The following is a 24,319-nucleotide window of genomic DNA, read 5'->3' as shown; positions in this document are numbered from 1 at the left end:
CTGCGCCCAAAAGAAGTTCACCCTTGATTCTTGCCGCCCTGAGGAGGGTGTCACGATCACGGAAATTTAGAACACGAGCTATGATCGGGCGTGGCGGTGCGCCCGGTCTAGGTTTTGCCGTGAGGGCTCGGTGTGCACGCTCGATTGCAAACTGAGGAGAGAGCTTTGGAGAGTCCAGTAATTGCAATAGCATGTGTTCGACGTAGTCCTCCATTGGCTCCTGTATGCCGTCCTCAGGTACTCCAATAATGCAGAAGTTGGTGCTCCTTGAGCGGGATTCAAGGTCCTCATTTTTCTTCTCAACCTCGGTGACCCGGCCAGAGAGAGCCGAGACCTCAGCCCTGAGGGAGCTCAAGCCATCCTCTGCAGTGCTCACTCGTGTTTCAACCTCAGTGACCCGGCTGTCAGTCTTTTCTATATGGGCCTTAATGGAGGTTATAGTGCCGTTCATGTTGTCCAGCTTGCTATGAAGTGTGGTGAAACCCTCCCGGATGTACTCCATTATCTTTTGGGACTCGGCCGGGTCTGATGCCAACGTGTTGGGTGATTCCTGGTCAGGTGCTTCCCCCGCAAGGCCCGCTGAGGACTTTGTAAACATGTTGATTGAAGATTGCTTTTTTCCGGCTCCCTTAGTCATGATGCCAGGAGGACAGTAGGATCTGTGACCCAGGGGCACAATGGGGGTATCGGGAGAGGTAGATGATGCAGCAGAGACCGACAGGCGTTCACAGTGTTCTGGGCGAGAAGGGGCCCTCACAGATAGGATAGAATGCCGCATTGCAACCGGGTGCGGGGGCTATGCTCACCGTCGCCCGCAGGGCCGAGACTCCAGAGGGTTGCAGGGTGGTCGGTGGGAAAGAGACCACCGGGCCGGATCAGGCTGGGGACCCTGGGCAAGAGCTGAATGTGGAGGAGCAAGACAATGCGACAGTAGATGCGGGGGCCATAGCCGAGGGCTCCGCTGGGGTAAAACCAGATCAGCGGACAGGGCCCCCTGCTTATTGAGTATGGGCCGCCAAGGGCTGGTAGGGCGACTGGGCCCCGGTCACGCCGAAGAGGGCAGTGCGGAGGATCACAATTTGTCAGAGCGCACAGTTAATGTTGGCAGGACAGTAGGCCTTCGACACAGGGGAGATCCATTGTGGCTCAGGTGGTCATGGTGGGCAATGGGGCCAGAGGTGCAGCACCTCCCAAGAGGACCCCAGGCTGATGTACGAGTTGCAGGGGGCAGTGACTGATGGGGCCCACACCGAGGGCCAAAGTTGGGCGTTGTGTGTCAGTGTCGAGGATCGGAGGGGCCCAGTACCTGCCGTGGGTCTCCAGCAATCAGAGTGATCCGCCGAGCGCGGGCCTCCACCTGACGCCACGGGTGCCGAAGATGTGAGGTGCAGAATCCGTTCACACCCCAAGGGCGGCACTGGAGCCTCCACTAGGAGGGTCTATGTGACTCACCAACGTCCACTGTGAGGAGGTGTCCCGCGAGTCGGCCTCCCGCCGATGGGTCTCCAGAGAACAAGCAGAATGCAGCACGCCACCCGAGGAGGGGCAGTGGAGCAGCCCGCTCTAGATGTGGAAGTGGTCCTTGGGTCCAAACAGGGTGCTGGTGCTCCAGGCCGGGCCATCACAGGGGCATGGAAGGCAGGGAGAGCGGTCGCATCGGAGCGCAACACGCCCTTCCCCCACGGCAGGCCTCAAAAAAGCCGCGGCGCGGCCGTCTCACCGCTCCGGAGCTGGGAGGCGGGGAGTAGTGGCGTCAGCTCCCAGCCCGGACTGCGGGCGCCGTATCTCAGCTGTCAGCAACAGATTCTGGGTTGAGTTGGGCACCTCCGCGATATTTTGTATAAGGAGGGTGCCTTGCGACACAGAGCGCGCGATCAGGCGGCCATCTTGTTCGAGCGCAACAGCGCCCCCCCTAGTCACAGACTCTTTGAGTAGTACCCAAGGGGTTGTTTTTTGTTAAAATGTAAGCAAGTAGTGATATTTAAAGAATATTTATTCATTAACAATGGTCACAACTACTAGCTGCATAGTGAAGTAACTCATCAAACTGGCCCACATTGGCCAAAAAAGGGGCCCATTTTGACTGGCCCACACTAGCATTTTGCATTTTGGTATGGGCATTGCCCTATTGCCCTATAGGCCAGTCCGAGCCTGGCGGCTCATACATAATGGGCGAGGAGGCATCCACCCAGTGGCCCCACCTCCCCCATTATGGAGGCAGCAAGGAGCCAGCCCAGTGAAACACTGAGCACTTCCTTGGCTGCTTTTTTTCCAGCTGAGGAAGTGCTCCTGGGCTGGCTGAACAGTCGAAGGGAAACACTGTTTCCCTTCGACAGTTCAGTTCTGTTCCCCAGCCTCACATGCTTACTGAGCCATGCAAGGCTGGGGGCGTTTTGCTTCCCCAGCCTTGCATAGCTCATATGAAATTCTGGTTGGGGCGCTGCATGTCTGTATGTGCGAGGGGGAGCCCTGCGCCTCCTCGCACATACGGACAGAGCAGCCTGGAGCAGGGCATTTCAGCACCCACGCGCAGGCCCATGCAGAAGGTACGTTTATGTTCATTTAATTTTTGTTTAAATGTGTATGGATGCATGTATGCTTGTGTTATGAGTGAGTTGTATGGTGATGGGTGCTCATGTGAAAGATAGAGTGATTGCTGTGCGAATGTCTGTGTTTGTTTTGGGCCGTTGAGCTGATTTCGGCGAGTGGGGGTTGCAGGGGGTAGGAGGGTTGTACAACAAAGGCATTTTTAAAATGCCTTTGTTGCACAATCCCCATACCCACCTGCCAAAATCAGCTCACCTTCTGAGGCGCTGTTGAGTCCAGGGGACAGGGATGGTATTTTCTTACTGGAAATCTATCATATATGTCGATTGAAAAATACCATGCTTTCCCATTGGCCCACCAGTGCCTTGCATACACACACAATATCAGAGGAAATGACTCACTTTCCCCTGGATTTTCTCCATCTTCTCGCAACACCAGGGGGAATGAGTCCCTTTCCCTGGTGTTTCAAAGGCTTCTCTGCTGATTGTATCGCAAACCTGGTGCACTGTCCTGCCAGGTACTGCCATTGTCCATATAACTGTTATACTTTCTTTCTCCAGCATGGGGTCTGGCATGAATTCACATGCTCATGAATATTCCCCGTCGTCAGGCTGGGAATCCTCGGTAAAGAAAAAACCAGTATCAGTTTCGTTTCTGATCTGTCTTTCGTAGTAGTAACCAATCACTGGTCTCTGCGTCATACTGACCACAGCCAATGACTGCCCTCTACCTAAGCCCCGCCTCTGGCAGCCATCTTCAGATTTTTACCGCACGTTCATGTGTTGGGATCCTCGTGCTATTGCTCTCGCGCGTTAGTGCTATTTTTTCTCAAAAACTTTGTTTTTTCGGTCAAAAGAGCCTCAAGCTCCACCGACTCTCCATCCGATCAACGGGGACCCGTGTCGGATTCGTCCACGCCCCTCAAGGGTGAAGATTCGTCGAGCTACGCTTTTGGAGGACTCCAGAAGTTTCTCAGGCCCATCTCGGTCATGGCCCAGGAGAAGGGAAGCTCGACGCCCGGAAAGCTGTTCAGGGTCTGCCCTGGATGCCAGCTGCAGAATGTCTTTAAGGAAGACGAACACTCCTTTTGTCTTTACTGCCTACATGTGGACAAGACGCACGTGGAGAAAAAGGGGGGGCAGGAGGTCGTCGTGGATTCAGCCTCAACCTCTGAGGAAGAACTGATCGAGGTCTTAAGCCACGGCGTTGGCGTGGAAGAAGACCAGTCCGTCGGGAGGGATCCCGACGCAGGAGACGACGACATCGTCGAGGGTACCGACGGGGCCCCTGACTGCCCGTCGGATTCCCCTCTGCCAGTGCCGCAAGACAACTCGGCGGCCATTTTGTTGGCTATACAGTCCTTATGCGCAGAGATAAGGACGAGACTGCCGTTACCAGTGGAGGAACCACTCCCGTCGGGGGACCCGGAACCAGGCCCTTCGGGCAGCCCCCCTCCTAAGAAAAGAAGGATTCACCCTCCACCTCCTTTTCAGCCGTCGCGCCCCGTTCAGCCCTCCTCCCCGTCCACGACTCGAGGGGATGATACGGGGACTGACACGGCCGCGACGGGTACGGACGACGAGGTGTACGACGAGGATCTGCCGTCGTCTCCTCCCACCCGGGATTCTCCGCCCAACGAGATTGGATCTTTTCACTCCATGATCGCCAGGGCATCCGAGCTCTTCCAGCTCTGCCCGGAGGAGAAGAAGAAGGAAGGTTTCCTTTATCAGCGGCGCAAGGCCAAGAGGAAGACGGTCCTCGCGGTACCTCTACTGGACGATATTTGGGATGAGGGCCTAGCCCTCCTCAAGAACCCATCCACGACGCCGGCTAGAAGAGACCGGAACGAGAAGAAGTACCGGGTCCCAGACGCGGCCCCCTTGTGCCTCCGGGCACAGCCTACCCCGGACTCCGTCGTCTCCGCGGCGGCCAGGAAGAAAGCGGGGGGGGTGGTTGCGGCCTCCACGTCGACTTCCCCGCCGGACGGCGAGGGAAAGAAATTGGACACGATGGGGCGCAGGGTCATCTCGTCTGCAGCGACGACGATTAAGGCGGCCAACGCCTTGGCTATCGTAGCCCGCTACGACAGGGAGCTGTTGTACAAACTGGCTCCCCTGCTGGACTTCCTACCGGACGACAAGAGGGCGGATGCCCTGGATATCTTGCAGGAAGGTGAGGTGGCGTCGGACCACGCCATCACGATTGCGACGGACATCGCTGACACTGGATTTCGCCGGTTGGGCAACGGCGTGTGCCTTAGGCGGCGTGGATGGCTCAAGGCTACTGACTTCCGTCAAGACGTACAGACCAGAGTCCTGGACATGCCGTTCGATGGGAGCAACCTGTTTGGGAAAACAGTGGACGATTCCCTTCAAGCCATTAAAGCGGACACGGAGACGGCCCGGGCGCTCGGGGTTCTCCAGCAACGGCAGCCGCCCTTTCGGAGCGGCGGAGGCAAGGGTGCCTCCAAAGGTTCCGGCAGCGGTTTTTCCACCTACCGTCAAGCGGCCCGTTCGTCGTCGCAGGAAGCTTACAGGGGACGAGGCAAGTCAGGCGGACCCCGCCGTCGTCGCCAAGGAGGTCAAGGTGGCAAAGCCTCGTCTAAGCAGGATTGAACCGGCCGTGGGGTCGGGCCCCCACCGAAGCACCCCGGTGGGAGGCCAGCTGGCGAGCTTCGTCAGCGTGTGGGAGTCCATCTCCACCGACCGTTGGGTGCTGGACGCCCTAGCCCAGGGCCACGCGCTCGAATTTCAAAGAAGGTGCCCACGCGTCCCCCCTGTGGCCAGGAAAGAGCTTCACGTCCCTCAGCTTCGCCAGGAGGTAAAAGCGATGCTCAGGAAGGGCGCCATCGAACTCGTCCCAAAGAGGCTTCGGGGCTCCAGAGTTTACTCAAGATACTTCCTCGTGAAGAAGAAGACGGGAGGATGGCGCCCCATCCTAGATCTACGACGGCTGAACAAGTTCATCAAGGCACAGAAGTTCCGGATGGTCACCCTCCAGCACGTCCTGGGGCAGCTGGAGGAGGGCGACTTCCTGTCGTCATTGGATTTGGAGGATGCCTACTTCCATATTCCCATCCTAAAGGGGCACCGAAAATTTCTCAGGTTCGTGGTCCAAGGGCGTCACTATCAGTTCAGAGCCCTTCCCTTCGGTCTACGGTCGGCTCCCAGGGTATTCACCAAGTGCCTTGCACCAGTGGCGGTGCAGCTGCGCCGAGAGGGGATCCACGTCTACCCCTACCTGGACGACTGGCTCATCCGAGCCAAGACGAGGGAGCTCGCCGTGAAGCACACGGCAAGGACCGACCGTCCAACTTCTTACGGACCTGGGATTCTCTGTGAACTACGCCAAGTCCCACCTGGTACCCGCGCAAGACGCACTGTTTCTGGGAGCGAAGCTCGACACAGTGTCCCTTCTGGCCTCCGGATGTTGGTTGCCGACGCGGCCAAGGTGAGGTCCATCAAGTCCCTCCTCGGAATGATGTCTTCTTGCATCTACCTCATTCCCATGTGCAGGCTCCGGATGCGCCCGTTGCAGGAGTTCCTGGACGCGCGCTGGATCCAAACGACGGGCGACTTCGAGGAGAGGATCACACTCGACGAGAGTTTCCGACGAGCGATCCGGTGGTGGGGCACCCGCGCGCATCTGACAGCGGGCATGGACTTCCAGACCCCAGGCCACCAGGAGACAGTGACCACGGATGCCTCAGTGGAAGGGTGGGGAGCGCACACCGAAAATCTGCACGCGAGAGGCCTTTGGCTCCCGACGGAGAAGTCCCTCCATATCAACGTCCTGGAGCTCTGTGCAGTGTTTTGGGCCCTCAGATCCTTCCTTCCGTCCCTCAAGGGCAAGGTGGTGAGGATCTTCACCGACAACACCACCACCATGTTTTACATCAGGAAACAGGGCGGAACCAGGTCCCCAGCACTGTCCAAGGAGGCGCAGGACCTGTGGCATTGGGCCGTCGCCCAAAGGATTTTTCTGGTGCCGTTTCATCTGGCAGGGATAAAAAACACCATCGCCGACTCACTCAGCAGGGAGCTGTGCTCATGCCACGAGTGGGAACTACGGCAGGATCTAGTGGATCGCCTCTTCCGACGGTGGGGCACACCCCAGATCGACCTGTTCGCGACGGCGATGAACTCCAAGTGCCGGAGGTTCGCCAGCAGGTTTCCCCAGCCGAGGAGCATGGGCGATGCTTTCTCGTTCCCCTGGGAAGGCCTGTTCCTATACGCGTTCCCTCCACTGCCACTGCTGATCCGGCTCATCAACCAGCTCAAGAGGCCACGGTGCAGGATGATCCTCTTCGCACCTGCGTGGCCGAGGCAGATATGGTTCCCGAACCTTCTGGACTTGTCAGCGTCCCCGTCAATCAAGCTGCCAGTGGACGCGGATCTGCTCTCCAGGGAAGGAGGCGCCATCCTCCACCACGACCCGAAGTCGCTGAACTTGCAGGCCTGGCTCCTGCAGCACTAGAGTTTGGAGGATACGATATACCGGCCGACTGCAGAGAGGTTCTTGCAAAGGCCAGGGCGTCCTCGAATCTTAAATGCTACGGACACAAATGGAAGAGGTTCTCTGTCTGGTGCCGCGCACAGAAGATTAACCCTCTAAGGATTACGGCTCCCCAAGTACTGCCGTACCTGTTGACGCTGGCCAAGGCTGGACTGGCGCACGCGTCCATCAAGATTCATCTTGCTGCGATCTCCCGATACACCAGAACCACGGGGCAGACGTCCTTGTGGTCTCATCGTCTGGTGAAAGAGTTCATGAAGGGACTGTTCAGATCGTTCCCGCCGGTGAAGGCTCCGGCCCCGGCGTGGGAGCTCAACGTGGTGCTGACCAAGCTCATGGGACCTCCGTTCGAGCCTCTGCACTCGGCCCCGTTGAAGTTCCTGTCGTGGAAAACAGCGTTTCTTGTGGCCATCACCTCCGCACGACGAGTGGGAGAGATCCAGGCCCTATCTTGCAAGCCACCATACTTGACTTTTCACGACACGAGGGTGGTGCTCAGGACGCACCCCTCCTTCATGCCCAAGGTGCCATCGGAATTCCACCTCAACGAACCCTTGGTGTTGCCTGTGTTTTTCCCGTCGCCTTTGTCGCCGGCTGAGAGGACTTTGCACTCGCTTGATGTGGCTAGAGTGCTGAAGTTCTACGTGGACCGCACAAAGTGTTTTCGGAAGACGTCACAACTCTTTGTGAACTTTGGGCCTGTCAATCAGGGGAAGGCTCTCTCGAAGGCTTTCATTTCCAGGTGGCTCTCCGGCTGTATCATGTACTGTCATCGGTTGGCAAACCGACCGCTGCCTGGCCGTCTGAGAGCCCATTCCACCAGAGCGATCGCAGCTACCACGGCGTTCCTATCTGGTGTGCCCCTGCTGGACATATGCAGGGCTGCTACGTGGAGGTCGACGCACACCTTCACGAAATTCTACTGCGTCGATCGGGATTCCAGGGAGGAGTCCAGGGTCGGCCAAGCAGTGCTGCGCAACCTGTTCGCCTGAGGTGAGCCTGGTGAGGAGGTAAGATTGCTTAATGTTGAGTTTGATGTAATGCTTAATGTTGAGCCTTTGCCACCTCCCGTGGTTGTGCATGTGGGTACTGCTATGTATTCTTTATTCATGAGCATGTGAATCCATGCCAGACCCCATGCTGGAGAAGGAACAAGTTACTTACCTGTAACTGTTGTTCTCCAGCATGGGTCTGGCATGGATTCACATGCGAACCCTCCCGCCTACCCCTCTGCGGCTCTTCACTTGGTCATACTGCCACTTCACGTGCTTCCAAATCTGAAGATGGCTGCCAGAGGCGGGGCTTAGGTAGGACAGTCATTGGCTGTGGTCAGTATGACGCAGAGACCAGTGATTGGTTACTACTACGAAAGACAGATCAGAAACGAAACTGATACTGGTTTTTTCTTTACCGAGGATTCCCAGCCTGACGACGGGGAATATTCATGAGCATGTGAATCCATGCCAGACCCATGCTGGAGAACAACAGTTACAGGTAAGTAACTTGTTCCTTACTGTACTTGGGGATCCCAGACCCTTACTTCGAGTGCAATGATTAGTTCAAAGTCTCTTCTCTTTCCCAGGTACTCTTATCAGCCCTGCACTCTAGGGTATTTCAACACAGGCCTTTCTTCTGTCCGCACCAGATAGCCCCAGCAAGACCCTATTTCCAGGGAGCTTCCATTTGGCCCCCAGTCGGTCCCAGGACTTGATCACTTCCATCTCACCCTCTCTACCTGGTCCGCTTCAGCTATGGCGTCTCGGTAGCTGCTGCTTCCTGATGGCCGGCGTTTCAGACGTGGACACCTAGTCCCTTCTCTTCCGTCAGTATCGGCAGCCTGCTTCCAGTCAGGAGAGGGGTCCTTCTCTTCTGACCCTTTTCGGACACTTCACCTTCTCGCCTCACGTCTCGGTTCCCCGGGTTTCCCTTCCCCGCAATACTGACATGCTTGCAGCCCCTTGAGGGAGGACTGAACGCCATTTTCAGTCATTCCTCCCTTTTTATGTTCCACTTACTCACATATTGTCCATATTGACTGGAATGCTGATTTTGGTTCAGCAGAGCGTTCTTCATTACTCAGCGCCTCTTCTTCGTCTTGGTAATTATGTTATCATTCTCAACTGGGTTACTTGGATTCTTCTTCGTCCCAGTGTTCACATGTGACTCACATTGGTAGTCCCTATTCTTCCTTGTCTCATTACTTCTTTTTTTTTTAAAACTTTATTTTTGATATTTTCACATGTTAAAACATAAGCATACAAACTATACGTCATAACAAAACATGGAAGTAATTCGTGCTCTGCCTTCCGCCCCCACTCCCAAACCCGCGACTTGAACACCTTGCTACATCTGCATTTGGTTTTAGTATACGTTGTCAATGGCTTGTCGATTTTTGACAGGGCAAAATTCCTGGGTTATTGCTGTTGAAGCACTGGGGATGCTTCACGAGAGGAGTCATTTTCTCCGGTGGACATCAAATAGGTGATGTATGGGCCCAAGATGTCAGGGGGCCGTGTATGTAAGGGCAGTAATCTGAGAAAGTTTGATTCCATGTCCTGGCAGTAGGATATGTCCTTCATCCACTGTTGTACGGATGGTGTGGGGCCATTCCCCCAAGACATTGCAATCCTCCTGCGCGCCAACAACAACAGTAGCCCTCCGAGTTTCCGTGTGTAGTGAGGAAAGTTTTTAGTGAGTCCAAGAAGTGTGGTCTTGGGGTCGGGTTCTATGTGTACACCAATAATTGCGGCTGTTTTTTCTAGTATTGACCCCTAGAATCGCTGAATTGTTGGACAGTGCCAGGCGAGGTGTATGAAATCTGCTGTCTGGGCGCCGCAGCGGCTGCATGTCGGAGGAACAGAGGGATGGAAGTTGTGGATTCTGGCGGGGGTATGATATGCTTGATGAATGAACTTTAGATGTATTAGTTTATATCTTGTGTTTAATGATACCTTTTGGGTTTGTGCCAGGATGTAGTCCCACTCTTCATCAATAAATGATACCTGGAGGGATCTCTCCCATCTTATTTTGGGTATTATCGGGTTTGTGGCAGTTTTAGTTAACAATGACTTGTATAACAGCGATACTAGTTTACCCTCTCCTTGCGATCGTATGACGCCATGTAGTAGTTGCCAGGTGGTGGTGGGTTGCGGGAACGAGGGCAGTACAGCCTGAAGAGCTTGTCTGAGACGGAAATAAATGAATGTGTCAAGTGCAGTAGTGGCCCCACAGTCTCTCGCCTGCTGGGGGGTGAGAAAGGTCCTTTCGATGAAGAGGTTGCCCAGGGATTTTAGTTTTAGTTCGTCGACCCAGTTTAAGTATACCTTCTCGTTGGATAGGGGGATTCTGGGGATGAATTTTGTCAGTAGGAGAGGAGAGAATCTGGTTTGGACATTACATTTGTGAATTTTTTTCCATATTGCTATGGTGGAGAGCACCGTGTTTAATGTGTTGTGTGGCATATGTGTTTGGCCAAAAATTACTGCTCTGAGTAGGAAGGGAGAGGCAAGAGCTTGTTCGAGCTGGACATGGGGTCTTATAAAGTGAGTGGCGTACGAGTGCCCTAGGAATTGGGCCTGAGCCGCCCAATAATAGCATTCGAGATCGGGTAGTGCCATACCGCCTTTTTTAACTGGTTGAATAAGTGATTTGTATGCAATTCTGGCCGGTTTGCCCGCCCATAGAAGATCAAGGACGAAGCTTCGCAGGCGTAGGAGATGGGTCTGGGGTACAAGAAGGGGAATGTTCACAAAGAGGTAGAGAAGCTTGGGGAGTATCACCATCTTCACCAGCGATACTCGCCCCCAGAGGGTAAGTGGGAGAGCTTTCCATCTAGCGATTTTCTCTTGAAGAGTTTGGAGTACTTTATCATAGTTATCTTGGAAGAGGGTTGGGTGGTCTCTCGCCAAATGGATGCCAAGATACCGAACATTTGTGTGTTCCCATTTGAAGCCATAGTCATCTGTGAATTCTTGGGCTGTAGGGGTAAGGGGGAATATAATTGATTTGCTATGGTTAATTTTTAGGCCAGAGTATTTGCCAAATTTGATTGTCATGGATTACAGGGTTGAGGTTGATTGCCGGGTCACCGATAAAGAAGGCGATATCATCGGCGTATACGGAGACTATGAGCCTATGGGGGCCGAAGGAGAGGCCTATTTGTATGTGCTTAGCCCAGAGGTCGGAAGCAAGCGGCTCCATTACCAATGCAAATAGTACTGCAGATAGCAGACACCCCTGCCTGGTTCCTCTCTGAATGTCTATTGCTGACGATCTAGTTTTCCCAAGGGTGATGTGTGACCTGGGTTGGTTATACAGGAGGGCAATTAAATGGATAAATCGCTTGCCGAGCCCCATACGCTGGAGGATCTCAAAGAGGAAGGGCCATTCAACAGAGTCAAAAGCCTTCTCGGCATCGAGGAGGATTGCTGCGGCTTGCTGTGAGGGAGCGAGTGCCTCCATGACTCCAAACATACGTCTGATGCCGAATGTGGTATTCCGGCCCGGCACAAACCCAGCTTGGTCTGCTATCACCATTGCAGGCATCAGGGTGATCAGTATGGAGGCCAGAATCTTTGCTAATATTTTATTGTCAAGGTTGATCAATATCGGCCTATAGGAGCCGCATTCTTCGGGGGGTTTGTCAGCCTTGTGGAGCAGGACTACATTCGCTTCGCGTAGAGTCGGAGGCAATGAGCCCGTCTCTACTACCTCTTCATAGACTCGTAGCAGCACTGGTGCGAGCATTTGTGCAAATATTTTGTAAAATTCGCCCGTTAGCCCGTGGGGGCCCGGTGCTTTGGTACTTGGAAGTTCTTTGATGGCTTGGAGGATTTCCTCGAGTGTGATTGGTACATTTAGTGGCTCTCTCAATGTTGCATCCACCCAGTATATTTCTATATCTGCTAGATATTGTTTTAATTCTTCCTGGGAGGCGGTGTAGCTGGATTTGTATAGGTTTTGGTAATAGTTGCAGAAAATTTCTGCTATTTCCTTATCGGTGTGAACCATGCCGCCTTGGGGATTCCAGATTTGTTCTATCTGTGTTGGTTTGCGGTCTGCAGCTATCAATCGTGCTAGGAGGGCACCTGGTTTCTGTCCTTCTCCATATTGTCGAATGCGGTGGCCGTATGACAGAAATTTTAGTTCACGGTCGGCAGTCGTTCTGTAGTTATCAAGCTCTTTCTTGAGTGCTGCTAATGTGTGGTTCTGATGTTACAGATTGTGAGCGTTCAAGTTCTTTCAGTCGGGCCTCGCTTGAGGTCAGTTCTCGTTTTATAAGTTTGAGGATGCCCTGTTCTTTGGTGAGACAAATCCCACGGACATAGCACTTCAGGGTTTCCCATAGGGTTCCAGCTTATGTCACTGAGTCTTGATTGAGTTCAAGGAATGATGTGATTTCTGATCGGAGTTCGTCTGCGAATACTTGGTCCTGAAGGGAACCGTTTTTGATCCTCCAGTGTCTTCTCCCTTCTGTTGGATCTGCTGGGGTACATTCCACTGTGACAGCTGAGTGGTCAGATATTGTTCTAGGTAGGATTTGACTATTTGTCCATTGGACGTGGCTATGTGCGGAAACCAGGATGTAATCGAGACGGGAACTTGTTTTGTGGACCCAGGAATGGAAGCAGTAGTCGCGGGTCTCACCATGTTGGCGTCTCCAGATAGAGACCAGGTCATAAGCTTTGCAGATTTCGAGCACTTGGAGAGCTGCCTTCGGGACAGTCGCAGAAGACGGGTGGGATCTGTCCCAGTGAGGGTCTAGTGTAGTGTTCATGTCGCCAGCCCAAATGATTGTTGCAGATCTCACTACTCCCAGGTGTGTCATTACCCAGTCGAAATTGTTGTGTCCATCTGTGTTTGGTCCGTATGAATTTATGATTACGAATTCTGTGTTTTCCAGGGTCGCATGTACAAGGAGTGTCCTTCCCTCATCGTCGTTTTTGACTGAGATTATTTTGCATTTTAGGGATTTATGTATGAGGATTGCCACTCCTCTGGCATATGAGGAGTATGACGCAAAGTACCTATGGCAACCCCAGTCTCGGGCCCATTGGTTGTCTGTGCCTGGAAGGAGGTGTGTTTCTTGAATCAACACAATGTCTACTCTATCTCTTCGAAGGTACTGCGTCATCTTCCTGGATTTTATTGGGTTGTTGCCTCCTTTAATTATCCATGTGGCTAACTTGAATGTACCTGTTGGTAGTCTGTTTGCCGGTTCTGGGAACACGCAAAGGGATCGATAGTAGCTAGCCAGGGTGCTACTGTATTGTACCCAGGTTTTAGCCCACTTGTGCGGAGGTTGTGTTTGATGTAACAACTCGGTGATCTCGGGCATTTATGGGTGGGTGCGGACCCCGCGCAGGCACACTTCCATAACTGCAAACTTAAACCCTCCCAATCACGGGCAACCCCCAACATTCCCATCGAATTTCCCCTTCCCATTTCCCAAAACATAACTGAACTGCACTTGGGGTGCTAGGGAGCTTCCAAGGGTGGCGCACCGTACAGTTTGTCGTGATTGTCCGAGGTCCAGGGGAGCAGCGAGAGACGGCCTGCACGTGGACACGAGAGGGTGTCATGGCGGGTCTCTTACGTCACGGTCTCTTCTTTGGGGTCTTGGATTGTTGCTGACTTGTTTGCGTCCTATTTTGTCGAGGAATGTGTTTGCTTCGTCCGGTGTGCTGAAGAATTGCGATTTGCCGTCATGTTGGATGCGTATTTTGGCTGGGTACAACATCAAATACAGTAGTTTATCTTGCAGCCGACGCTTCACCCCAGAGAATGTTGTACGCTGTGCTTGAAGCGCGGGAGAGAAGTCGGGGAAGAATTGAATGTCGTCTCCGTCGTATTGTAACTTTCCTTTTTCCCTGGCGAGGCGGAGGATCGTGTCCCGGTCTCTGAAGTTAAGCAGTTTGGCGATTGGACACTGGGACGTCCCGGGAATCGGTCTGCTGGTTGGGAACCTGTGGGCCCTTTCCACCACAAATATGTTAGAAAGTGCGGGACTACCGAATGTGATTTTGCATAGGGTCTCCACAAAGTCTTCCATTTTGCCTGTGTTTTGCTGTTCTCTCACCCCGAGGATGCGGATATTATTTCGGCGGGAGCGCCCCTCGAGGTCTTCGTTCCTTGCTAGGACGGCTTTCATTTGGGTTTCTAGTGTTGTTACTTTGGTGGTCATGGAGGCCATGTTATCTTCAGCGTCTGAAATTTGTTGTTCCGCGGTGTCTAGCCTGTCCCCATGCTTATCTAGGTGGTGTTGTAGTTGATCAACTTTTGTGATAGGTAGTCTAGCTTGCAGTCAATGTTTCCTATGCCTGCCTTTAATTCCAAAAGGATCTCTCTGATGTCTGTGGCCTGGGGGGGGTCCCCGTCTTGGGGTGGAAGCTCTTCGGGGCCTTGCGGTCCGCCCTTTGTTTTTGGAGTTTTTAGTATGGTTCCTGCCTCGAAGGTCAATTTTCTTTGTGTCTTATCGGCTTTCCCCATGCTGGTGGCTTTGATGATTTGGTGCGGGTTTCCCAGTGGTCCTTCACGTTTTGGTGAGATAACAGGCGGTCTTGTTAGGGTGCAGTTGTGGGTAGAGCTAGTCCTGTGAAGGGTCACCGCAGCGGATAAAGGGGGTCCGTCAGCTAGTTCCACTCACCCGCCTCTGGGTTGTTGATTTGCTTGGCGCGTTCGACAGGACTCCCCGGTTGGTGGGGACGCTGGTATTTAGATGGAGCGTACTTTGCCTTTGTCACACACCTCTGTGTAATTTTTGGCAGGATGCGGTGCTGCGTACGGTAAGTTCGTTGTGACTATTGAGGGGTGGCGAGGGACAGTAGTTTGCCGCTTTGGATAAGGCTGGCGGTTTAAGCATCGCATCGGGCCAGTGCCAGGGCCGATATTCTTGTGGACGGGGTGTCTGATCCGGTCTGCCTCCCACTTCACTCCCGCCTGGCGGCTCCAGCCCCGGTGACTCAGTCCCCGCCGCACTGTGTGGCTTCAAGCACTGTCTCTCCCCCCGGGTGGGGGTACTGATTGCGATTTTATGTCTGGCGGGCTGCTTCCGATGTGACTAGCGACAAGAGCAGGGCCAATGGCATGGAGGGCGGGGAGTCCGACCCAGTCTGCCTCTTCCCTCACCCAGGGGGGGGGGCATCCTCCAGGGCCAAGTGATTCCTTTGTGGGGGACCGGTTGCGGTATTATGATTGGTGCGGGAGAAAAGAAGGGGGGGGAGCCCGGCTCACCTGGTGTATTTTCTTTACTTAGAGTCCCCTCGCCGCCTCGTCTGTTTCGCAGGTCGCGAGGCGCGTCTAGGATCTTCAGGCTAGGAGAGCGGTCCATGGAACGCGACGCCGGAGCTCCACCCCTGCAATCCTCCCGCCCGGGAACGCTGGTCGCTGGGACTGTGTGCTCCCGCCGAGGTGTCCGCTCGGCAGCCGCGAGACAGCCTGGCGGGGACCTCCAACCGCCACAGAGGCTGTGGGCGGGATGTCGGCGGCTTCCCGGGCGTACGGTGGTGTCGTGTCTCGCCCTCCTCTCCGGCAGCCCTCCGGATGTCATCGCGGGTGATCGCCTCGGAGCCCCGCACCTCGCAGGCCCCAGGCTTGTTCGGGGTTGTGGTAGGTCTCGCAGCCGATGCTGACTCTCGATCCGCCGTGTACCACCCAGGACTGATATTTAAGTCACCGGGGGGGGGGGGGTGTAAGGCCCCTGGAACCGTGCTTTGTCACAGGATTAATACTGTGCGCTCACGGAGCTCACATCAGAGCCGCCATCTTGGTTGCGCTCTAACACCTTCTAGCTTGTCTCATTACTTCTTAAGGAGGTTGGATTATCTACCCTACACAAGTACATGGAAGTGTTTTGGGAACTATGGTGCCCTGTACAGGGTAGGAGGATGAGAAAGGTTGTGGTATTGTCTGGACATACCACCTTTTCTCCTCTGGATAGTTGTCCATTGTCTGTGAGGGGTCAGAAATGTGAGGCGGAACTGTGCTAAGGTTTCTCAACAAATGCATTTCATTAAATCAGAAAGTTGGATAAACGCCTTACTATGCCTACCCTGATGAGGATTTCCCTGCCTAAAATAAACTAAAGGAAACAAGGATATCTGTCCCCCACACTTATGCATACAGCAAATAAACAAGGACATGCATGGCAGTTCAAAACAATAGTAATTGAATTTGTATTGTAACAGTCTCTTCTTAGAACCTTGGTGAATTCCCATTTGCCAGATTTCAAGCAGAATTCTACTTCACAGTTCAAGAAAAGAAAATAAGGAAATCCTGATTTGCAGCAAAGTTTCAACACAGTTCTTTGCAACTTCAATTGGTCAACAAAAGGTTCCAGTATTTCAGTGATTCAACAAAGTATATAGAAAACTCTTCCTCTTCCTTGTACGATTTATCCACCTTCGATAAAGGACAATCACGCAGTTCATAAATAGCAACAATAATTGTCTTGGTTAAGAGGATTTGCCACAACTGCTTGATTAGGATGAATTGCCACAACTGATAAGCTCTAAAGAAACACAACTTCTTAGTAGCAGCTTTACTCAGCTTTTTTCTGCAGTAACATAAACACATACATTTTCTTTGTCTGACCACTGTGTAGCACTTTTTCGACTTTTGCTTGGTTTACTCCCATGCCAGGCCTACTCCCCCAAAGGTTTGCTAACCGAGTATACTCCCCTGCCCAAACAGCGTTTCACAACAAGTGCTCTTGTGGTTAAGGTCAACTGACAAGAGGTTCACAACAGCTTTACAGTGTTCAACAATTTGCAGCTTCAAAACTTTTAACAACTCTTTAGAGAAAACAAGATTCACATTGGTGCTCTCTAATACTCTTCTGTAAATAATGCTCCTCTCCTTCTGAATATCTTTTCCCAAAAGGGCAGCCTTTTTGTCGGTTTACCCAATTTGACCGAAAAGAAAAGGTTTGAATGGGAGATTTGGTCGAAGATTTGATCGAATACGAACATTACGATCAAATCTCCCATTCAAACGGCATTATAGTGAACAGGGGGAGCAGGGGCTCCAGGGGTGTCCCTTGCACCCTTGTTCACTATAATGTCAGCAGTGGTTGCGGGGATGTCCCCCACACCTGTTGCTTGAAGAAAAAAAAAACAAAGGAAAGGACCCTGCAGCGCCGGTTCTCAATCACAGAAGTGAAAGGGAACAGGCGTCACAGGGACACAGTGAGTCGGCGGCACACAGCGCAGTGTGCTGTTACATGGTAAGTAAGCAGGCAATCTGAAATGGCTGTGGGAGGGAAAACCAAAAGTTGTTTGCGAACAAATAACTTTCGGTTTCTTCTCCCTCGGTCATTTCGGATTCAAACAAACAGTAATCCGCTTTTTGTCACTCTTGTTTCCCCACTGCACAGGTAACCAAATGCTGACAAGCATTGGGTCTTAGCCTGCCTCTCTCGTAGCAATGTGAATTCATACCATTGTTCACCCTATGTTGTATAAAGTATCGGCAGCAAGTTTCACAACTTATAGACCTCTCATTAGCCCCCTTCTGCCGTTGGTAATATGTGCTGGATTGTATTTGCCTTGATTTTAGTTGCATTTGGCTGAGACAATATGTGCAGGTATTAATTCTCAACACTTTCGCCCTGTTAGGTTGCTGGGGTTTCCATGAAATCACACGTTTAAAGTTAGTCATTTGGTTTTGTTACATAAGACTTCAATAGTTCTGTATTTAAAATTGCTTATAGCGGTGCCTTCTCTCATACACAAGTGATGCTCTCTTGCTGAATACCTGCCTGAAATATGCAAGCGGGTGCAGAACGCTTTGGGGTCACTACCAGCATGTGAACTTACCGGGCAAGACGTGCACCTTCAGTCCCATCGTCGCTTACAGGACTTCTGCTTCTGTGGCTCCTTGCGACCTGGCAAACTGCTTCTCATAGTCTGCCTTTGCCAAGGCCACCTGCTAGTGGAGCTCCTCTTGCTTCTAAGGCCCTTTGTTGCACACCAACCACCAGAGACTGCCTTAAGGTGCTAGGGTGCATGCCAGCCACCGGAGGCAGCCACCTCGGTACGAAAGCTTCCCTCGCCTTCGCTTCCCACGGTGCAAACTCTGCACTTCAAGATTTCAGAGACAAAGACACTCTCAGTACCGGCAGCTGATTTCTGTTGCATAGTGGTCCCAGCGTTTTCACTCTCCTCCAGCTTCTGTCTGGGCTACCAAACAAACCACACTGCTTCTGCTGCTTGCTTTCTCTACTCCTCTGCTTCTCTATGGCCTGCACCTGAGGGGGGATTTTAAGCCTCTCCGTCTCCCTCAAGTGTGGGTAATCTGAATTAACAATCTGACCACTGCAACATTGTACCTTTTTGGCCCAGTTTTACGGCCCAGTATTTAGGGAATTACAGGACTTGAAGTCCCCAATGCTAAAGTGTTTTTCGAGTTTGATTTTTACTTTTAAACCCAAGTCTGTTCTTTACAATATATTTAAGGAATATCATACTGATTAGTTACCAATTGTGATTGGAAATGGAATGGGAAAGCAGTTCTTTTAAAGAGTTACTATTCACATATTTCCTTTCACTATACCTTTGGGTGTTAGAATGGTCTTTAGTTTTACAAGTCTCTAGGATTTTGATTGGCTTTTTATTTCTCCCAAGGCCTAGGAATTAGTGATTGTTTTCACCCCTATTTATATCTATATCTTGTGGAACAAATAGCTGATTATTACAACAAGCTATTACATACTTTGACATTGAGGAAAAATCCTCCCTTCAGGAAGGCAAATACTGCGTCTCATCCCACAGAGTGCTCTCATTCCCCTGGGCCTTTTCTCCTCCCAGGTGATCCTCCTGCAGAAGACCACCCCCAAGGTCAGGATCGGGAAGCATCTGCCCTTCCCTGACCACCTGGGAGGAGACTTTAGGCAGGGCTTTAGTGAGAAGTCTGTAGGATTCATCACAAGTCCCATAGGGGGATCCCTCGCCATGAGATCAACCCGCTGAGTACCACTGCTAGGGGGAATTTTGGGTAGCAGCCCCATCTCCCTGACCTCATGAGAAAGGGCTCCCCCCAGGGAAGAAGGGATGACATCCAAGGATTCGTCACAGCACTGACAACTAGAATGTCCATTCAAGTTCTCATTATGGTTCTAAATTGTGCCGCGCCTCCTCCTAATCTCAGTACTTATCAAGAGAGTCATCCATAAGTATTCCCTACTCTTCATCGTCCCAGTGGATCTTATGTCACTGGCCTTTCACAAGTACATGGGGGTACTGGATAAAGTGTTAGGGTTTATGGGGTATAGAGGTAGGTAGGGTGTCGGGTGAGGGTTGTCATACCGCAACATGTCCTCCCTGATCCACAGAGGGGGAGTGTCTCCCATGAGATTAACATGCTGAGTACCACACCTAGGTGGACTATGGGGTAGCAGCCTCACATCCCTGGCCTCATTGAATAGGGCTCCCCCTCAGGGGAAAAGTGACAACATCTCAGTATTCATCACAATAGACACTTGAGGTATTATACCTTAGGATAGCCCAGTGTACTGCTCAGCTCTCTAAATCACACTGGATATTCACAACCTTATTATGTGTCTGTCTAATGTTGCCTATGTAAAAATTGGTTTTGAACACTTATACAGATGCGTGATACTCTTTGAACATTCCTCATCAGCAGGTGGGGGGGAGAGGCTTTTGCATTCTTGATGTAGTTCTGAACATAGCTTTGTGATGTCCTCATTGTTGTTTTTCTTTTTGTCTTATTTCTCCTCACAGAGGTAAACAGGAATATGAATTGACGCTTCGCAATGACCTTTATACTGACAAACACACACAGTGGTTCTACTTCCAAGTCAAGAATACAAGGAGAGACACCCGCTATCGCTTCACTATCACCAACCTAATGAAGTCATCCAGCCTATATAATGTGGGTATGAGACCCTTGCTTTACTCACAAATGGACGCACAGATGAGGAGTGTGGGCTGGCGGAGAGAAGGAAGTGACATCAAGTACTATAGGAACCCTATGGTCTTAGAGGGTCCACCCCTTTACTGCCTCACATGGACCTTTCAGTTTCCCCATGATGGTGATACTTGTTATTTTGCTCACTGCTACCCCTACACCTATTCTGATCTTCAGCGGCACCTACAGATTGTGGCCAATGACCCTGTCCAATCCCAGTACTGCAAACTCCGACCCCTGTGCAGAAGCTTAGGAGGCAACACTGTCTATGTGCTAACCATCACATCCCCATCACAACACTATCAAGCAGCAGCAGCAAAAAAAGCTGTAGTGGTGACTGCCCGGGTCCATCCTGGGGAGACAAATGGCTCATGGATGATGAGAGGCTTTCTAGACTTTATACTAAGCGATTCACCTGACGCTAACCTCCTCCGAGACCTTTTCATATTTAAAGTAGTGCCAATGTTAAACCCAGATGGTGTGATTGTGGGAAACTACAGGTGTTCCCTTGCTGGACGGGACTTGAACAGAAATTACCGGACAATGCTGAAGGATTCCTTCCCTTGTGTTTGGCACACCCGGTCGATGGTCAAGAGGTGAGTCTTTCACAAAAATCATGATGGGTACCTGCATGGTATGGAACATAACTATTCGGAGGTGGGTTCGGACAAACAATTTTACTGTGAAGTAGATCAGAGTAGGAAAGTGGGAGTAGGATCAGGATCCCCGTGTGGGAGGCCCAGATGATGTTGGTTTGAGTTGATGGGCTCTTTAAATACTTCTGTTTTGTTATAGTGTGAGTAGGACATGTCAAGTATACAGGGATATGACCTACAGAAATGGTAATGAATTAAGGTAGCTACTACCAATGTGTATATATAATTTTCTAAGGATGTCAGGGGGGGGCGTGGCTTAGTGGCCATGCATTGAGGAAGCAGACCTATGGAGCTCCTGAGAGATCCTGCGATCAATCCTTTCACCTGCTCCATTACGCTTTGAAAAACAAGGGAAAGGTATCGGAAGCTTTGGAGAGCAGGTGGGCTGAAAAACTGAGGAATCGCAGAACGACTGCCTGCAAAGGAGCGAGGCGTGCCCCAGAGTCATGATGGTGGATGCGTAATGGCTGCACTGAGGAGAAAGCGGTAGCAGGCCGACACTAAGGCACTCATGAGGATGCTGGAGCGCCTATAGACCAGCATGGAGACATATGCCCTCAAGAACGAAAACAGCCCGCACGCTTCAGCAGACACGAACATGGCAAGATCGAACCAACAAACAGGGAGACAATAGAACAGACCCATACTAGAGGCAATAGCTGCACTAAAAACTGTGCTAGAGCACAAAATGGATGCAGTGATAGTAGACGTGGGTCTGCTGCGCCAGGACGTTGTGGCCCTAGCGGAACGGATGGCCACAGCGGAACATCGGGTACAAGAAAATACAGAGAACATAACTGTCCAAACCCAAATCACAAGCATGCTAGAACGGATAAGGACCCTAGAGCATGGTGCTGAGGATGCAGAGGGTAGGCCCCGGGGAAACAACATCTGCTTTGTTGGCTTACCGGAAGGAGAGGAGGGTAAAGTCCCACAAACTATATAGAGAACCTACTGCTGCAGGAAGTTGGGGTGAGCACGCTGTTGCAGGGCTTCGCAGTAGAGAGGGCCCACAGAACCTTAGCCAGAAAGCCCCCGCCGTGAGCCCCACCGAGGCCCATGATATCCAAAATCATGAACTTTAAAGACCAGGAAAAGATCCTAACCTTCTCAAGAGAAGGAGGTGCGATCACCAGAAACTCCTCAAAAATCGCAATCTACCCAGATTATACAGTGCAGGTACTGAAACAGAGAGCACAGTTTCGGCCCAATCAAAGAACGATTCCGGAGAGAAAACCTCAAATACATGCTGCTGTAACATGCTTCTGTATACTGCCAAACTCAAGGTGCTGCAAAATGGATGATCCTATAACTTCAAGAGTATATATACATTTTTTATTTATTTGAATTTGTATAGCGCACATCGGCCCGGGCGCATCGTGGCGCTGTTACAGTATGCTCACTTAGTACAGGAGTCAATATGTACAGGAATACATTACAGCAGGTAGGTACATACATTACGTTACAAAGCCAATATGTACAGGAGAGGTGAAAGAGACGGGTTAGTTGAACAGAATGATTTTCAGCTGTTTGCGGAATGTGGTGTAAGATTTTTAGTTTTTAGGTGCTAGGTGTTGAAAGCTGGACCCGCCAACTTTGGTTCTTTTGAAAGTGGGTACATGGATCTGGTTGGTCAGATGTGATCTAGTGGGTCTGGTGGACGAGTTGAGGGTGATCCTTTCGGATAGGTATGGGGAGGCGTCAGCGGAGAGGCATCTTTGTGTGAGGACCATGGTTTTGAAAAGGATGTGTTCTTTTACTGGAAGCCAATGGGCCCCTTTCTTGGCCTGAGAGATGTGTTCCCTTTTGGAAATACTCAGTGTAGCTCTCAGGGCATTGTTCTGTGTGATTTGCATTTTGTTTCGATTTTTTAGAGGTGCCCAGGAATAGGGCATTGAAGTAGTCCAGTTTGGTGCCTACTGTGGCTCTGGCTATTGATAGGCAGTTTTTGGTAGAGAGGAAAGGTTTAACCGCGTTGATTACCTTAGTGGTGAGTGCAGCGGAGGAAGCTATGGCATTGACCTGACGTGACATTGACAGAGTTGAGTCAAGGTATACTCCTAATGTTTTTACTGCTGAGGAGACCGTATTCGTGGAGTTGTCAATGTTAAAGGTTTTGTATTGAGGTGGGAGTTTGTTCAAGGTTTCCTTAGTGCCAACTATGAGGATCTCTGTTTTTTCTCCGTAAAACAGAGGCCATTGGCTGCCATCCAGGTTTGGATGACTGTGTAGATTTTAGTTAGCGCTGCAGCCTCTTGTTCATAGATGCCTGTGAGGGGGTGTAGGGCTTGGGTGTCATCGGCATAGTTGGTGTATGCTATGTCCCGACGATCCATATCATTGAAAAGTGGGAGGGTGAATATATTGTACAGGGTGGGAGCTGTGCATGAGCCTTGTGGGACTCCACAGTGGATGGTGGTAAGGGTGGCGCAATCAGAGTCTGAGAAGACTTTCATGAGTCGACCCTTGAGGAAGGAGGTAACCCAGGAGATGGCTTGGGGAGAGAAGTGGGCTTCATTTTTCAGTTGCATGCCTAGGATGTCGTGGTTGACCAGGTCGAAGGCAGTGGACAGATCCAGCAGGAGCAGAAGTGCAGGTTTACCTTTGTCCATGATGTCGCTGAGTTGTATTTTGAGATCGAGTAAGGCAGACTCAGTTCCGTGTCCTGGACGGAAGCCTGATTGTCTTTTTCCTAGGATGTGATTTTCTTCCAAATATTGCTGAATTTGCGTGTAAGCCACTTTATCCATGATTTTGAGCAGGAAGGGGACGGTGGTGATGGGTCTGTAGTTGTTGGCATTTTCTGGGTCTAGGGTAGTTTTTTTGAGAAGTGGGCGCACCCAGGCTTCTTTTAAGCTCTCTGGGACTGAGTTAGAGTTGAAGGAGGCGTTGATAAATGACTTTAGAAACGGTGCAAGTGTTTCTACACAGTCTTTGACTAGTTTGGCAGGGCAAGGATCGCCTTTGCAATTGGAGGGCTTGATTTTGTTCACAATTTCTATTACTTCTAGTTCAGAGATTTCTCTGAACTTAAAAGGTGTAATTGGATCTTTTGTGGCCTGTGTCTTAGTCTCAACCTGGGAGGATGATTTGATGTGCTGGGAGAGGTTTTTGTGGTGGTCGAGAATTTTCTTCTGGAGGACCTCAATTTTGTTTAGGAGGGTGGACTGTATGGTGTTGCACCAGGTTTGATCTTTAACATTCTCTTGGGTCTTGGTGACTGGTGTGGATAGTTCTTTGAATATGACGAAGAGTTCTTTTGATTCAGAGCTGGCATTGGAGATTCTGTCATTGTATGAGGTGGATTTGGCTGTAATGATGGCTTTTTTTGTATTGTGCAGTCATTGATTTGTTTAGGGACAGTGAGGTGGCGTTAGGGGAGTTTTGCCAATTGTACAGTGCTTTGCGTTTTTTGGTGTGCCGGGATAATGGGATGAGCATGGTTATAATGCAGACAATGACTAGGCAGATCGAGCATGGAAAGAGTTGCTTACCGATTCACCAATGTCACAGGGGGTGTTGGAGCTGTGGAGCCTTGGCCGCACACCCAGGCGCGAACAGGGGCAAACAGGGCCTTATTCTGGCCTCGGTCAGGCCGGCTCCTTTAGCCTGCCGGCGGATGTTTAGTAAATATATTCAAATTTGTTGCTTAGCAACATCAGAGAAGCTGAGCCTCG

At 51.2% G+C, this 24,319-nt stretch overlaps 1 protein-coding gene across 1 annotated transcript in view; it reads left to right on the top strand.

The window, feature by feature from the left end:
* Positions 1 to 24,319, top strand: part of AGBL2 (AGBL carboxypeptidase 2) — a 2,805,139-nt gene that overhangs the window by 610,818 nt on the left and 2,170,002 nt on the right. The window contains exon 8 of the mRNA XM_069623090.1: positions 19,800 to 20,582. Coding sequence (XP_069479191.1) covers positions 19,800 to 20,582 — 783 coding nt within the window. The remainder of the gene's footprint in view (positions 1 to 19,799; positions 20,583 to 24,319) is intronic.

Source organism: Ambystoma mexicanum, chromosome 11 (genome assembly GCF_040938575.1).
Source record: "Ambystoma mexicanum isolate Mex_15411 chromosome 11, UKY_AmexF1_1, whole genome shotgun sequence".
NCBI lineage: Eukaryota > Metazoa > Chordata > Amphibia > Caudata > Ambystomatidae > Ambystoma > Ambystoma mexicanum.
This window is presented reverse-complemented; position numbering and strand designations above follow the sequence as displayed.